Source organism: Tupaia chinensis, unplaced genomic scaffold (genome assembly GCF_000334495.1).
Source record: "Tupaia chinensis unplaced genomic scaffold, TupChi_1.0 Scaffold145652_1, whole genome shotgun sequence".
In the NCBI taxonomy this organism is placed as follows: Eukaryota; Metazoa; Chordata; class Mammalia; order Scandentia; family Tupaiidae; genus Tupaia; species Tupaia belangeri.
The window spans coordinates 1,221,108-1,236,958 of NW_006205509.1; the positions used below are offsets into that span (position 1 = coordinate 1,221,108).

Here is a 15,851-nt window from a genome sequence, read left to right on the forward strand (position 1 = left end):
CTCTCTCTCCTCCTCTCTCCCTCTCTGGACAAATTAAAGCTCAATAAAAAGATTATTTAAAAAATATGTAAAAGATCTAGATTCCTATTACTAAATAAGGTCATCATAACAAGACAATTGAAGAACTACTATTACATTACAGCCATGAAACACCACTTCAGTGGCTTTTAGCAAAATAGTATAATCAATAAAAGTTGAGTTATCACATTAATTTAAGGTGACGGCTGTTAAAAAGGCAGAGATTCATTTGACTTTTCAATTTCTGCCTTAAAAAGAAATATTTAAGAGAAATAGACTCAATAAAAATGTCTTAAAATTGCCCAGTCAATTTCCACTTTAAAAATCTTAAGCTATAGGCCAGGAGGTGGCACGGTAGACTCCATCTTCACTGTGGCTCGAGTCCTGGACGTGGCCACTTACTTTCTCACTTTCCCTCCCTCCCTCTCTGTCTCACTCTCTCCTCCTCCGATGAGCATGAGTGCCCTGTAGCAAATTAAAAGAATGATAATAATGATAAATAAATAGAATGAAGGGAAAAAAAAACACCTTTAACTGGGGGCCAGCAGGTGGCATGGAGGTTAAGGCAGCTAGAACCGACAGAGCCAACTCTACCTCAAGTCCTGGACCTGGCGGCTGGAAAAAAAACACTGGGCGTGAGTGAGCGCATGCCCAAAAATCTGAAGAGGAAAATGGAAGAGAAGGGATCGCAGCATGACCGTGTCCCCTGATAGGGGTTATTTTTCACTCTATCTCCCTCTCCCTGGTAAGAACATACTCCCTACAGTGAGAAGGAAAAAAAAAGGCGGGGGGGAGACCAACAGTTAGCGTAATGGCTATGTTGCTGGACTGTCACGTGGTCACCCATGGTTCGTGTCCCAGACCCGGTGGCTTAAAACTCACGCTGGGCATGTGTGCGTGCGTGCCCAAGATACCGAGAGGAGAATGGAGGAGAAGGGATTGCGGCATGACCACCCCCTCTGGGGGGTGATTTCTCACTTTCTGTCTCTATGTCTCTCTCTGTCTGTCTGGCGAGCACATGCGCCCTATAGCGAAAACCTCTCCAAAAAAAAGAAGGAAAAAAAAATTTAAAGAAAGAAATTTTAGCTGGGTTTGATACTCAGATACATACTCAAGTTAGGCCACAACATGCCCACTGTCTTGGTATTTTTCTGTCAATAACTGCCTCTGACACTAAAAGAATTAAAATAAAATCCCCAAATCATGAATCATTATCTTCTGGCTATCTACCCTTGTTTTATAGATCACTTCCTAAAAAAACCCAGCTGAATGGGCAGCATGTAATATAATAAAAAATTAAATAGTAGTCATTAGACATACACCACCTGGAGGAAGGAAACCAGTACTGCTTTTTAATAATTTTATTTTTTTTCTACTTGTGTTACTGTAATTTCCCATAGCACCTTGGCAATGTTGAAAACAAATACAAATACAAGGATGCACTTATTTTAACATTTTATGCATGAGCATGTGTCACACCATTTCGGGGGGAACGGTTTTGACAACAGGAACAAACCTAAGCAATGGACAAAACAGAAGTCAGATAACTGGTTCTGACTCCCACTTCCCAACATTTCAGAGATGTCACTCAAAGGACATCTGAATCAGGTTAAAAACAAAAAACAAAAACAAAAACAAAGAAACCAAAGTTGATGTGCTATTTACTTACATATACTAAACAGTGTTCTGTGCTGCAAAACGGAAAACCAAACCGCTTCATACATAGTCTGTTGATAACTGAATTATTGCACTTTTAGGAACTGTCTAATCAAAGATGCATAAAATGTTTTTAGAAGTAAACTTTTAAATTGCTTAATTACAGGTCAGTTTTAAAACAATTTATGCTCAACTTGAAAGCAAAATTTTTTCAACTTAAAAAAGCCCTCAAATCAGCTAATAAAATGTCTACGTATCCTTTTAGAAGCTCAGAACAGCTATATTAGCATATGCCAAAGGTCTAAAGTTAAATTAATGGCCATGGAATTGTAAGGAAATACAAAAACTTAGGGGAAAAACATCATATTATAGTCGAGAATTTATAAAAACCCCTCAAAAGGAATATACTGTCTGCTTAAGAGTTTATGTTTTCTTTAAAAAACTGGTACTTTTAAAATATGGTTAATGTATACTGCCAACACAAAACATCAAGAGATCTAACCCCAGTGTTGTTCAACTGCTTCAAAATAAACCAGTAGACATTTAAGCCAAGAGACTAACTATTAAGGCCATAACTAGTAAGACTATAGAAAGTGTTCTACAACTTTTAAATACTAGTTTCTGCTCCAGCAACATTCTTGCTCTCCTTGACAATACTCAAGATGCTAACACTCCATCTTTAAGCCTTCTGCAAAGCAAACTGATTTTTTAAAAAGAGAAAGGAATGTGAACCAATATTCAAACTACCTTAATTTTAGAAACCAAAAGTAAATCAGAATTCTGCGTGTCACGTGATCACCTGCAAATTGAGCACATAAGATGACAGCAACACACCAGTATCACTGAAATGTCTTATCTTCCTCCAAAATCCATCTGAAAAAAATTTAGATAGATCACTATTTTAAATGCCAGGGTTTATACTTGACAAAACTGAAATCATTCAGATTAGACATGGGTCCTAGATGCTATGAAAATGGTAATTATGAGGAGAGAAAAATGGAAACTGATCTCACAATGTCTCCGTGTACCTTCTCTATGAAGTGTAAGATGATGTACTTGTGTGACTCTTGTCCTCTTCATAAACTAAGAACTATGGCATAAGATCAATGTACCAAACATTCAATATCATTTATATCTACTTTAGCCTACAATAGCCAAGAAAATGTTAAAATGATGAGAGTGAAGAGAAAAATTTGATACTGAAATTCCTCCATTTAAAGAACCAAATAAATAGGTTGAGCTGCAGTGAATGCCCACCCTCATCAGATAGAGTAATGCTGGAAAATAAAAGGCAACAGTTTCACACAATTCACAGGTATCAATTAGATACAAACCTTAAATCTGTTGTAATAAAAATAAACGCTAAATACATGTGAATATATATATATATATTATACACACACACTCTCTTAATTCTTCTCTATACATCCCATCAAATGGGAACTATCAGATGTAATTATAACGAAGCAAATTAAGTTAAAAACACTATATAAAAAATTAAACAATGGTCACAACTTTAAATTTCTTTCAGTAATGTGTGGGGAAAAACAATCATACACTTGCCTCCTTCAAAAAGACTTCTTTCTTTCAATTAGACCCTCTGGATTTTTAGAAGTTGTTGGATTAACAGTCATCCAAGCATACAAGTAAAACAATCGTATATTTGTGACACATTGTTTGAAAAAAAAAAAGTCATGTTTCATGTTAAGTGCAATAATTAAGTTTATGATCCTTACCAAGCAATTTTTACAAAATGTTTATTCTCTTAAATCCAATGCATTCACAAGGTGTTAACACTTTAAATGTTTATCATTTCCACCAACTGCAGCATTATCTATGAAAACCAAAATGAGCACTTTATCATAGATGTAGTCAATGATTATTAACACTTTTTTCTTTTTTTTTTAAAAAAAAGGACCTAAACTTCCCCCAATGTCAGAACAGGTAGTTTTATTGTATGTTTCATCTAGTAGATGATTTTTAAAAATAGTGTGTAGAAATGAGTAGTTTTAAATTGTGTAAATATATACCATGTTATTGATTCACCAAATTAAAAGCAATTATCAAGATGAATAAGTTACAAAGAAACAATTCTGTCTTGTACAGAAATGTGCAGTGTTTTCAAAGCTCTTAACATTTACCCACTAATACAAATCTCCAAAGCTTAACTTAGAGTTGCAAGATGAGTTTCACAGTAATGTAATTTTAACCTCCATTTACATTCATTTTAATATATTACTAAGATGTTTACTCTATGTCACAATGGTGCTTTCCAGTGTTCACAATTTACAGTTTCAATTTGTACATATGTAATTCACTAACATAAGGGACAGTTCTTACTATTATAAACTATCCCTAACAAAAAAGAAAGAAAAAAAAAATCCCACCATACATAGAACTCTGAACATGGTATGACATCTTAAAACAGATTAATGAAACATGGTTTTATTATTTTACCCATTTTCTAAATACCAGCATGTAAACTTGCCTATAATATGAGAACTGTAATTTCACTCACTGAGAAATTATGCATTAATACTCTTCAACCATCTTTTCCTTTAAAAGTCAAATGACTTCCAGGTTCTGTTTCTGTGGATTTCAAACTGGATTTCTTAAATTTAGGGGGGAGGGATAAAGGGGGGGGGGAAGAAAGTGATAAATATACTGTAAACAGAAAAAAGATCCCCCCAAATTAAGCCTTTACAATTTTTTTTTTTTTACTTCTACACTATTTAACACTTTTAAGAGTCAGTTATAATGTTTCATCTTTAACACTAACACAAATAAATTATGGTGCGGTTGGTCTACCCTATTGCTCTTAAACCTAAAATTCTAAGTATATGAACAAAAGAGTAAAAATACTTCAATGTTCAACTCAGAAATTTTTAACAGTTATATGATTTGACTAGACTAGTCAAAGCAGTTAGAAACATACAATTCAGTAGATGGTTGGTTATTTTGATTGGGGGGGTATAGTCAAAGAAAAAGTAATTAAGTACCAAAAAAATTTGTGTTTCTCATTTTGGTAGGGGGAATCACCAAGTAGTTTAAATCTCAAAAGTCCCTATCCACTCAGATCTAAGACAAAATTTTCATTTTTTTGATAACCCCCATTCTTTTCATAAGTATCAAGCTGATAGTCATTTCTCCAAGTACAATCAGAGTTTAACAGCTTCTTGTTGAATGAAATATTAGTAAGGTCAAAAAGACGACTAAATCTCAATGTGAAAAGAAAAATCTACTCAAGTATTACATTCAGTTTTCAAATCATTTACTAACATGACAACAGATTTGGCTTCAATCACTCTTGCACACACTCACACCCACAACAGGCACCCAGCCACTGATCTGCTTTGCAACGCAAGGCCATATAGTCAGAGATGGCATTCTCCAAGCCAAACTTTAAATAGATTAAAAAAAGTAATTTCTAATTTTACAGAAATGCTTCTTCAAAAAATATTTTCTCTCACTCCCTCATCTCCTATACAGAAGGATGTATAATGTACTTTCTTTTTTTTCCAAGCTATATCTGAACTTTCAAAATTGATTCCAGGCAGAAAATTCTCTGCAAATTAAAATCAAAAACAAAAATAGAAAAATTATATTTTATATATGTATATATATATGTGTGTATATATATATTTATACTGATTGGAATCATCCAGCATTTTAAAATCACTTTAGAGATGAATTTTGGGATCCTACTGCTCATCACTCCAAAATCCATGCTGATTTAAGGACGAACTTTCTCCTGTTTCCTTCCTGGCTATACCCTCCCCTCCAAAATAGTTCAATATAGCCACGGCTCAAGTTTAATGGGAAGAGAGAGAAGTTTTTGAATAGTTTTCTTTTTTTGTTTTTACTTTGGTGATCTGGGTGGCACATATTGCTCTTTGCCATTACGTCGAGTTACTCCCTGAGGTATAGCCCTATGGCTAAACTGGCGTCTCTGTTCCCTGATTTTTCCAGCTGCTCCCCTGGGAATGGTATTGCCTCGTGAGCCAGAATAATCCTTGCTAGCCCTTGGTTCTGGCTTCTCATGTGGTTTCTCAATGGACTTCTCAGGAGCTGCATTCTCTTCATTTTTGGTGGGAGACACTACATTGGCGCGAAGTTCCCGTAGTGGCTGCACAACTGGAGATGGCTCTTTAGGGGGCTTCTGGCACACTTCAGCATAACTTAATTTTCGGGGTTCCTTTGAAGTGGTGATAAAAAAAAACAAACAAAAAAATTATGACAGACATTCTCTAATGAAGTACAAAAAGCAAAGCATACATTATTTTCTAGGAAAGGACAAAAGGCACTCTCATATGTACTGCTATTACAGTATGCTGGTAAAAAAAAAAAACCACTTAAATAATAGTATTTTCTGAAAATAACTAAAAGCCTTAGCAATTTGTGATAAAATTTCACTACAAAAGTTTATCTTAAGTCTATTCATGTCAACATCTTATACTGATAAGAAAAATGTCTCTCTTATACTGATGAAAAAGTTGGAAACAACCTTAATGCCTACAAGGAAGGACAAATTAACTTACTAATGGCATCTTCATAAGATGAAATAAAATGACTTTGCTCTTTCTTTCTATGTCAAGAGAAGGATTAGCAGGTGGCGTGGTGGTTAAGGCGCTGGACACTCCCACATGGCTAACTAGTTTGAGCATCATACCTGGTGACTTGCTCTCTCTCACTTTCCCTCTCTCTCTCTGTGTCTCCCTCTGGTCAAATTAAAATAAATGAATGAATAAATAATAATTAAATAATTCTTGAAAAGAAGAAATGCCAATTGAAAATCTGAAAGAATCTTGACAAACAAGTTAGAAACTAAAGATGACTAAGACTTAGGTACATATCTGAAAATAGAGAAAAAACTGAGGTGTTGTGAAAATAGAATAAAGCACAGTAAGGCTTTATACAGTTGGCCCTCAAGTGGTAGCTCTTTTCTATTATTATTGTTATCATTAAATGAGAACAGAAAGTGCTCTTAACCTATAAAAAGGAAAGAGTTGTACTAAAATGCTACTATTTATATCACTGAATTAAAAGACTATAGGTAAATTTTCTATTGTATTTTCTGTTTTTCTGTATTTTCTCCATTATAAAATTATGAAACAATCCTGGAATGTGAATACAAATAAAATGATCCTACGGTGGATTTCACAGACTTATTACATCATACATACAACAAATATAAGAAACACACTGGGTGCACATGCATGCCCCAAATCCAGAAAGGATGGGAAAATGAAGAAAGGATGGCAGTATGAACATGCTTGACTGGCAGACACTCTCTCCCTCTCTGTAGCATTCTGGTGACTGCATGCACCCTCTTGCAATTAAAAAAAAAAACAATTTAAAAACAAAAAGCCAACTCATAACATGATGTGCAAGGCCTCTTTATGCTAGTCTCCCTGAAATAAATTCATCAACTGGATACAAAAAGCTTTGATTGACTATGATTTAGAAAGAAAGAAAGAAAGAAAGAAAGAAAGAAAGAAAGAAAGAAAGAAAGAAAGAAAGAAAGAAAGAAAGAAAGAAAAGGAAGGAAGGAAGGAAGGAAGGAAGGAAGGAAGGAAGGAAGGAAGAAAAGCAAAAAACCAGCAATCAAAAGAAACTGAAGAATGTTAACTCTTCACTCCCTCAATATGATTTAATTTTCCTATCTCTTTCACAATAATTTTAAACTCCTTTAGCTACATCCTGATGTAAGCAGCCCCAATTCAGACTCCCAAATGACTCTGAGATAGCAAAGCATTGTTAAAACTCTAGATTACCTGTAGGGTCACAGCTGCGGCTGCATTTATGTTACTATTACATGGTGAAGCAGTATTTGCTCTTGATGGCTTCACAGTACTTGGGGAAGAAACTGGTATAGTCATCTGGTTAAGAACATCCTTCTGAACAGTGGGATCCTCTATTACATCCTTTTCTTGGGGAGTTGTGCTAAGGAAAGAAAGAGCTTGACATTAGACTTAGGGTATGAAGGTACAGTTGAACAACTGAACAAAAGAAAAATGAATTAAGCATTTCGGATCTTCTATATCAAAATGTGTACCTTAATGCGGGAAGCTCAGCCGAGCATGGAGAACTAGCACTCATACTGAGCTGTTGGGCAGAAGTGCAATTGGTCTGCTCGTCCTCTGCAGGCACTGGACAACTACCTCGCAACTCTTCATTATCCTTCAGGTAAAAAATATTTCAAACTTAACACTTACACACAAAAGGATGTTCAAGATCACTACTTATCAAGAAAATGCCTATCAAAACCACTGAGAAACTACTTTATATCCACTGTAACAGCTATAATCAAAAGGTGGACAGTAACAAATGTTGATAATGATATGAAGATGTTGAAATACTCATACATTAAAGATGACAATATAAAGTGATGGAGCTGCTTTTAGAAAAACAATGTGGCAGAGCCTTAAACATTTAAACACAGAATTAACTTATGACACAATTCTAGCCCTAGCTATATGTATCCAAGAAAAACAAAAACCTATGTCTACACATTTTCATACAAATGTTCATAGAAGCATTACTCATAATAGTGAGAAAAAAAAAAAAAAACAGGGAAAAGTAGATGGATTTAAACATCCATCCGATGGTGAATGGATAAACAAAGTGTGGTAGGGGCTAGCAGGTAGTGTAGGTGGTTAAGGTGCTGGACTCACAAAGTCCAAATCACGCCTGGTCCGTATGTGCTCATGCCCAAAATCCCGAGAGGAGAATGGAGGAGAAGAGACTGTGGCATGGTAACTCCTGCCTGGGGCGTGAGTGTGTGTGTGTGTGTGTGTGTGTGTGTGTGTGTGATTTCTCACTTTCCCTATCTCTGATGAGCATGTGCAACCTGCAGTAAAAACCTAAAACAACAACAAAAAAACAAGAAACAACAACAAAAAAAACTGTTTGCAAAATAAAATATTATTTGCCAATAAAAAGAATGAAGTACTGACATGCTGAAATATAGATGAACTTAGATGACCCTAGATAAACCTAAGTAAAATAAGGAAGTCACAGAAAGAGAAATACTGGGGACCAGCAGATGGCATAATGGTTACATGACTGGAATCCCACACAGTCAACCAGTTTGAGTCCTGGAACAGGCAGCTTGAAACTCACACTGGGTGTATATGTGCATGTGTGCCCAAAACCTGGAGAGGAGAATGGAGGAAAAGGCATTTTGGTGTGGCCATCCCCCCCTGGGTGGGGTGATTTCTCACGTTCTGTCTCTCTCTCTCTGGCTAAAACATTCATCCTATAGCAAAAAAATCTCTTAAAAAAAATACTGTAAGATTGTATTATCTGAGGTACATATTCAGTTTATACAGAAATTAAATAGAAAGCAGGATGGGAGTTGCCAGGGGCTAATGAAAGAAGGAATATGAGGTACTTTTTTTTTAAATTTTTTGTTTTTGGAGAGGTTTTTACTACAGGGCATGTGCACTCACCAGAAAGACAGAAAACGAGAAATCATCCCCCAGTTGGGATGCCCATGCCACATCCCTTCTCCTCCACTCCCCTCTCAGGATCTTGGGCACACATGCACACATGCCTGGCATGAGTTTAAGTCACCGGGTCCGAAACTCAAATCACGGTCAGCTACATGGGAGTCCAGCAACATAGCCATTATGCCAGCTGCTGGTCCCTGAGGTACTTATTTAATGGTCAGAGTTTTTTTAATTTTTCAAGATAAAGACTTCTGTAGTCTAGTTGAACAACAATGAAAATGTATTTAACACTGCTGAATTGGACAAACATGACATGGTCAAGACGATGAAATTTATGTGTACTTTGCCAGAATTTACAGAAACAGTAGCAATGAAACAAATAAGCAAAAAGTAAAAATAAATGCCATGGAAATTAAAACTGATTGATGAAATAAAATCTTCAATAGATTTAGGAAGTAATATTCAGAAAAATTCAGGAAAGAACTATAGACAATAGAACAATAAAAATGAGGAAATCTCAAAACAAAAATATTAGAGGTTGAACTAGTAAAGTCTGATAATGAATTAGGGGAAAAAAAACAAACAAAAAACAGAAGAGAAAGAGATGTACAAAAAAATCCCGTACTAGGATGAAGGAATTATGATTCTAGATAGAGTGATCTGCAGGTGGTGTAATGGTTATGTCACTGGACTCACACATGGCTGACCATAGTTTGAGTCCTGGACCCGGAAGCTTGAAAATCAGGCTGGAAGCATGCACATGTGTGCCCAAGATCCCAAGAGGAGAATGGAGAAGAAGGGATTGCGATGTTGCCATACCCCCGGGGGTGATTTCTCACTTTCTATCTGTCTCTGTTTCTCCAACAAGTGCATGCATCTCATAACAAAAATCTCTTTCTCTCTCTCTTAATAAAGAAAAAAAAAACACACCTATGTTTATGAATACTCACACCCCATAGAAGGGTGAGTATCTCTCTCTCTCTGGTAAGCACATACAACTTACGATAATAAAAAAAGAAAGAAAGAAAGAAAGAAGAAAGTAAGGGGTAGAAAATGACAATGATCTGTGGGGACAAAAGGATTTTGGAAATGGATAAATCTACAGTCAAAACAAAATTGTAGGGGCCGGGAGGGGACATGGTGGTTAAGGGAGCTGGACTCCCACATGGCCAACTGCAGTTCGAGTCCCAAACCTGGAAGCTGGCTTTCTCACTTTCCCTATCTCTTTCTACTCTGTCCCTCTCAGGTCAACTTAAAAATAAATAAATAAAATAAATAGGGGCCAGCAGATGGTGTGGTGGCTAAGGGCGCTGGACTCCCACATGGCTGACAGCAGTTTGAGTCCTGGACCTGATGGCTTGCTTCCTCCCTTTCCTCCTCTCTCTCTCTCACGGTGTCCCTCTCTGATCAAATTAAACAAATAAATAATTAATTAATAAAAATAGAGTTAAATAAATGAATTAAAAAATGAATAGAAAAATATTAGAAAAAAGCTGGAGACCAGGTTTATCTGCACATAATGAGTGTGTATGTGTATTTATTTATTTATTGAGAATTATTTAACTTTGTTATTTATTTATTTAAATTTGACTAGAGAGGGACAGAGAGAGAGAGAGATAAAGAGAGAAAGCAAGCTGCCCAGTTCAGGACTTGAACCACCGTTGGCCATGTGGGAGTACAGTGCCCTCAACCACCAGTCACCTGTTCGCCCCCCCTTTTTTTTGGGGGGGAGTGATTTTTGCCATAGGCACATGCACTTATGGGAGAGACAAGAAAGCAAGAAATCAACCCCCAGGGGATGGACACAGTGCAGTCCCATCTCCTCCAGTGTCCTCTTGAGATTTTAGGCATGCACATACATGCACATGCACATACACCAGTGTGAATTTCAAGCTACTGGGTCAAGGATCTGGACCACAGTCAACTATATGAGAATCCAACCTTAACCACTATGCCACCTGCTGGGCCCGTGTATTGCTTTTTTGAGATCTATTCTCCAATATTTGGAAGACTGAATTTCTTTTTATTTTCTATTTATTAATTTTTATTTATTTATTTTTATTATTTTTTAAAAATTATTTTATTTATCACTTATTCACTCATTTATTTCAACTTGACCAGAGAGGGATTGAGAGAGTGAGTGAGCACAAGAGCAAGAGCGCAGCCACCAGGTCCAGGACTTGAACCGCAGTCAGCCATGTGGGAGTCCAGCACCCTTAATCACCAAGCCACCTGCCAGCCCCTATTTTTTATTTTTTTAAACTTTATCTATTTAGTTATTTATTTTAATTTGAACAGAAGAGAGGGAGGGAGAGCGAGAGAGAGAGAGAGAGAGAGGGAAGGAGGGAGGGAGAGAAAGTGAGAGTCTACAGCCCTTAACCACCATGCCAGCTGCCAGTCCCTAAAAGACTGAATTTCTAAGTTAGCTCAGAATTCATTTGTATCACTATTTAAGTGGAAATAACGCCTTCCACCTAGCTTGGATAAATAAGTTCTACCACGCTGATGTGAATAATAAAAAGACCTGTGAAAATCAATATATACTTCATTGGCTTTGAGCAACTTAATTATAAATCTTTTAAAAATCATTCTAGGGGTTGGCAGGTGGCGTGGTGCTTAAGGGCACTCGACCCCAACATGGCTGACCACAGTTCGTTTCCCGGACCTGGTGGCTTGCTTCTTGACTCACTCCCTCTCTCTCTTTCTCATTCTGTCCCTCTCTGGTCCAATTAAAAGTAAATAGTTAAATAAATAATGTTAAGTCAAATTAAAAAATAATAACAATAGTAAAGTTAAATAAAATAATTCTTTAAAAAAAAAAACAGCGTTCTATGCTGAAAACTCTATGAGTAAAAGCTATGAGATAAATACACATTTGTGAGGTCAGCAGATGGCACCAATGTTAAGGGTGACTAGATCTCACATGGCTGACTGCAGTTTCAAGTCTAGGACCTGGTGGCCTGAAAAACACTCAAGGCAAGTGGTCTGCATGCCCTAAATCCTAAGAGGCGAAGGGATTGCAGCATGGCTATCCACTCTGGGGAATGATTTCTCACTACTTCTCACCACCATCTCTCTCCAATGATTGCACAAGACCTATAGCAAACTAAAAAAAATTAGTAAAAAACAAAAACCACATGCATACACATCATATGCAGCTAAATCTTTAAATAAAACAAAGCCTTGCATGGTCCCAATACATTAAGAAAGAATCTAGTGGATATTAGAGTGTTTACCTTTTCTTTGTAGACACCTTTAACAACATCAGACATCCTATTTTCCAAAACGAGTTCGCCTGGCATTCTGGATGAACTTCCAGGTAAAGGAGGAAAATTTGAGGCTAGTAAGTCAAACTTTGGTGTTGGAGGCTTTGCTTCAGTAGTTGAAGGATGGGGTCTCTAAAAGACACAAATCAAACTGGTCACATGCCTATCTAATTCTCTAATCCTGTGCCATAGAAGCTGAATGCTGTAAGAAAACAAACAAAAATCTCTATCCTAGTAATAATAATTATTAATAATAACTCATAGACATGTCTCCCTATACATTTTTGGCTTCTCATCTGAGTGGAGCTCTCATCAGTTTTTATCAACCCCACTCATCTTTGGTCAGCTCCCTGCTGTTCGTTTAGCAAACTTTGCAATACTCCTTAAATCTTCTAACCAATTACATTATTCTTTCATTTCTAAAACTGTTATAGGCCCTGCCTAGTTGGTGCAGTCTGTATGTACTTGAAACCATGTGGCTGATTGTGGGTTCAGATTTCTGGGTGGGCCTGAAAACAGGGTCCACATATGTCCAAGATCCTGAGTAGCTTAAGGGCTGGGGATGAGATCTTATTGAGGGTGTTTCCCTTTCTCCCTTGCATGCATGCGCCCTATCATTAAAACAAGAAAAAATGATAGAAGAGAAAGAATTGAGATGACTACATCACATAGTGGATGCTTTCTTCCTTGCTTGCTTTCTCTCTCTGTCTAGCTAGCACACATGCCTTCTATTGAGATAACTACATCACACAGTGGATGCTTTCTTGCTTGCTTGCTTTCTCTCTGTCTAGCTAGCACACATGCCTTCTGCAAACTGAAATACAGATATTGGGGACCAGCACAGTTCGAGTATCCTGGTGGTTTAGGCACTAGACTCCCACGTGGCAAATGCAGTTAGGAACCCACTTAGCGGTTTGCTTTTCCGCTTTCCCTCCCTCCCCTTCGCCACCCCTCCAGTCTCCCTCTGATGAGCACATGTGTCCTACAGCAAATGGAAAAATATTAACAATGATAAATTTTAAAAAAGACTAAATTTAAATATATTTTATTGGACTGCTGAAAAAGTCATGACGTATTTTTCTACACAAAAATGAATTATGACTTTTCCACCGACCCAATATACACGTACTGCTAAATCCCCTTTCATTGTAAAAATAAAAGAAACCCATCTTGCCTAAATCTGCCATCATCATTTCTCCTCCCAGATAGTCTCAAAAGAGAAAACTATTCTTCCTTTACACAAAATATCTGAAATTCTATCTACCACTCTATATATCCTCTGACAAGCCTCTTACCTTCTACTCTCTTCTACTTCCTTACCTCCTTATTCAACATTCTACTAAAATTGTTTTGGCAAGTCACAAACACCTCCTACAATGCAAAATCTGAAAGACTAGTTGATTTTCCTGGCCTCACTACAGAATTTGGTGTATTAATCCTTCTTCCTGGGATTAACAAGTGGCATAATGATTACATGACTGGACTTCCACATGGTTGACCACAGTTCAAGTTGCTGACCAGGAGCCTCGAAACTCATGCCAGGTGCATGTGCGTGCATGCCCAAGATCCTGAGAGGAGGATGGAGAAGAAGGGACTGTAGCGTGGCCATTCCCCCTGGGTGGTGATTTCTAGCTTTCTGTCTCTGTCTCTCCAGCTAGTGCGTAAGCCCTATAGCAAAAATCTCTAGAGGTGAAACACCAAAGAAAAAAACTCCCCAAAAAAAAAAAAAAAAAAAAAAAAAAAAAAATTTGCTGTAAGGTGCGTGCACTCACCAGAGAAAACAGAGAGACAGAAAGCAATAAATCACCTCCCTCAGTGGGGATGGGTCATGCGACAATCCCTTCTCTTCTATTCTCCTCCAGGGATCTTGGGTATACACATACATGGGCCCAGCATGAGTTTTATGCCGCCAGGTCTAGGACTACAACAGCAGTCAGGGAACCAGCAGTTGGCGAAATGGCTATGTTGATGAACTCCCATGTAGTTGTCCGCAGTACGAGTCCTAAACTTACACTGAGCATGTGTGCATGCCCACCCAAGATCCGCAGAGCAGAAGGGATTGCAGCGTGGCCATCCCCCATGGGGGGGGGGGGAGTGATTTCTCGCTTTCTGTCTCTCTGTTGAGTGCATGCACCCTAGAGCAAAAACCTCTCCAAAAAACAAAAAGTACAGCAGTTGGCTATGTGGGAGTCCACTAAGTACTACACTATCTACTAGCCCCAGGAAATTAATTTTTTTCCTTAGCTTCCACGTGATACCTCTTTCTCATAGTTTGCACAGCTAATAATACTATTCTTTCTCTACCCCTTTCTGAAGAAAGTTGAGTCATTTTTATTTTCTATGTATTTTATTTATCATCATTACTATTCTTATTTCTTAATTTGTTATAGGGCACATGCATTCACCAGGCCAGGGAGGCTGGGAAGGCAAGAAAGAAAGTAAGTCGCCAGGTCCGGGATTTGAACCACAGTTAGCCATGTAAGAGCCCAGCATCCTAACCAAAAGGCCACCTGCTGGCCACCATTTTTTACTTCTATTCAGTTAGCACTCTTTCACTTTCCGTATTTTCCTTAGTAATGTCCATTTGCTGTGGCTTGAACTACAACACCTATATGCAAACTATTGTTTTTTCTTTTTAATTTTGCCACATGGTTGTGTGCTCACCAGACAGACAGAAACAGAGAAAGGAAAACAAGAGTGCATCGTCCTCCATGGGGAATGCTTATAATGCAATCCTTTCCATTTTCTTCTCCTTTTGGGATTTTTTAGCACATTAACACATGCACCTAGCATTTTTTTCAAGTCAATGAGTTGGGGACTTGAAGCACACAGAGAGCCAAGGTGATCTAGCCACCTTAATCACCAGGCTATGGCCCGCATGCCCAAACTCCTGAGAGGTGAAGAGAAAAGAGACTGCAGTGTGGGAATCCCCCTGGAGGGTCATTTCTCATTACTCGCCCTCTGTCCCATTATGTCTCTTTAGCAACACATCCTGCGGCAAGTTAAAAATATAAAAATAAATACAATAAATGGTAAAAAATTGGGCTGGCCCTGTGGCCTGGTGGTTAAGGGAGCCAGGTCCCACATGGTTGACCTTATATTTCAAATCCTGAACGACAGATTCAAAACCATGTTGGGTATATGTGCATCCATTCCTCAAATCTTAGCAGGATAGAGAAATGGAGGCTAAGGGTCTATGGAAAGACCATTCCCCATTAGAGGGTGCTTTCTCTCTGTTTCTCTGGTAAATGCACATGTCCTCTGAAATTAAAAAATAAACTATAGGTGGGAACCAGCAGTTAGCGTAATGGCTATGTGGCTGGACTCCCACATGGTCGACTGTGGTTCGTGTCCCGGACCCGGTGGCTTAAAACTCACGCCAGGCGCGTGTGCATGCGTGCCCAAGATCCCGAGAGGAGAATGGAGGAGAAGGGATTGCGGCGTGACCATCCCCCCTGGG

At 37.8% G+C, this 15,851-nt stretch overlaps 1 protein-coding gene across 9 annotated transcripts in view; it reads right to left on the bottom strand.

Annotated features, from left to right (window-relative positions):
• Nucleotides 1-1,890: 1,890 nt before the first annotated feature.
• Nucleotides 1,891-15,851, bottom strand: part of LARP4 (La ribonucleoprotein 4) — a 104,334-nt gene continuing 90,373 nt past the window's right edge. For 8 of the 9 annotated variants that reach the window (XM_027768167.1, XM_006168167.3, XM_006168171.3 and 5 more), the window contains 4 exons: nucleotides 12,362-12,523; nucleotides 7,730-7,854; nucleotides 7,449-7,617; nucleotides 1,891-5,869 (listed from right to left, as the gene is read on the bottom strand). In XM_027768167.1, coding sequence (XP_027623968.1) covers nucleotides 5,534-5,869; nucleotides 7,449-7,617; nucleotides 7,730-7,854; nucleotides 12,362-12,523 — 792 coding nt within the window. In that variant the 3' untranslated portion in view covers nucleotides 1,891-5,533. The remainder of the gene's footprint in view (nucleotides 5,870-7,448; nucleotides 7,618-7,729; nucleotides 7,855-12,361; nucleotides 12,524-15,851) is intronic. The other variant, XM_006168170.3, reaches the window with a different exon arrangement.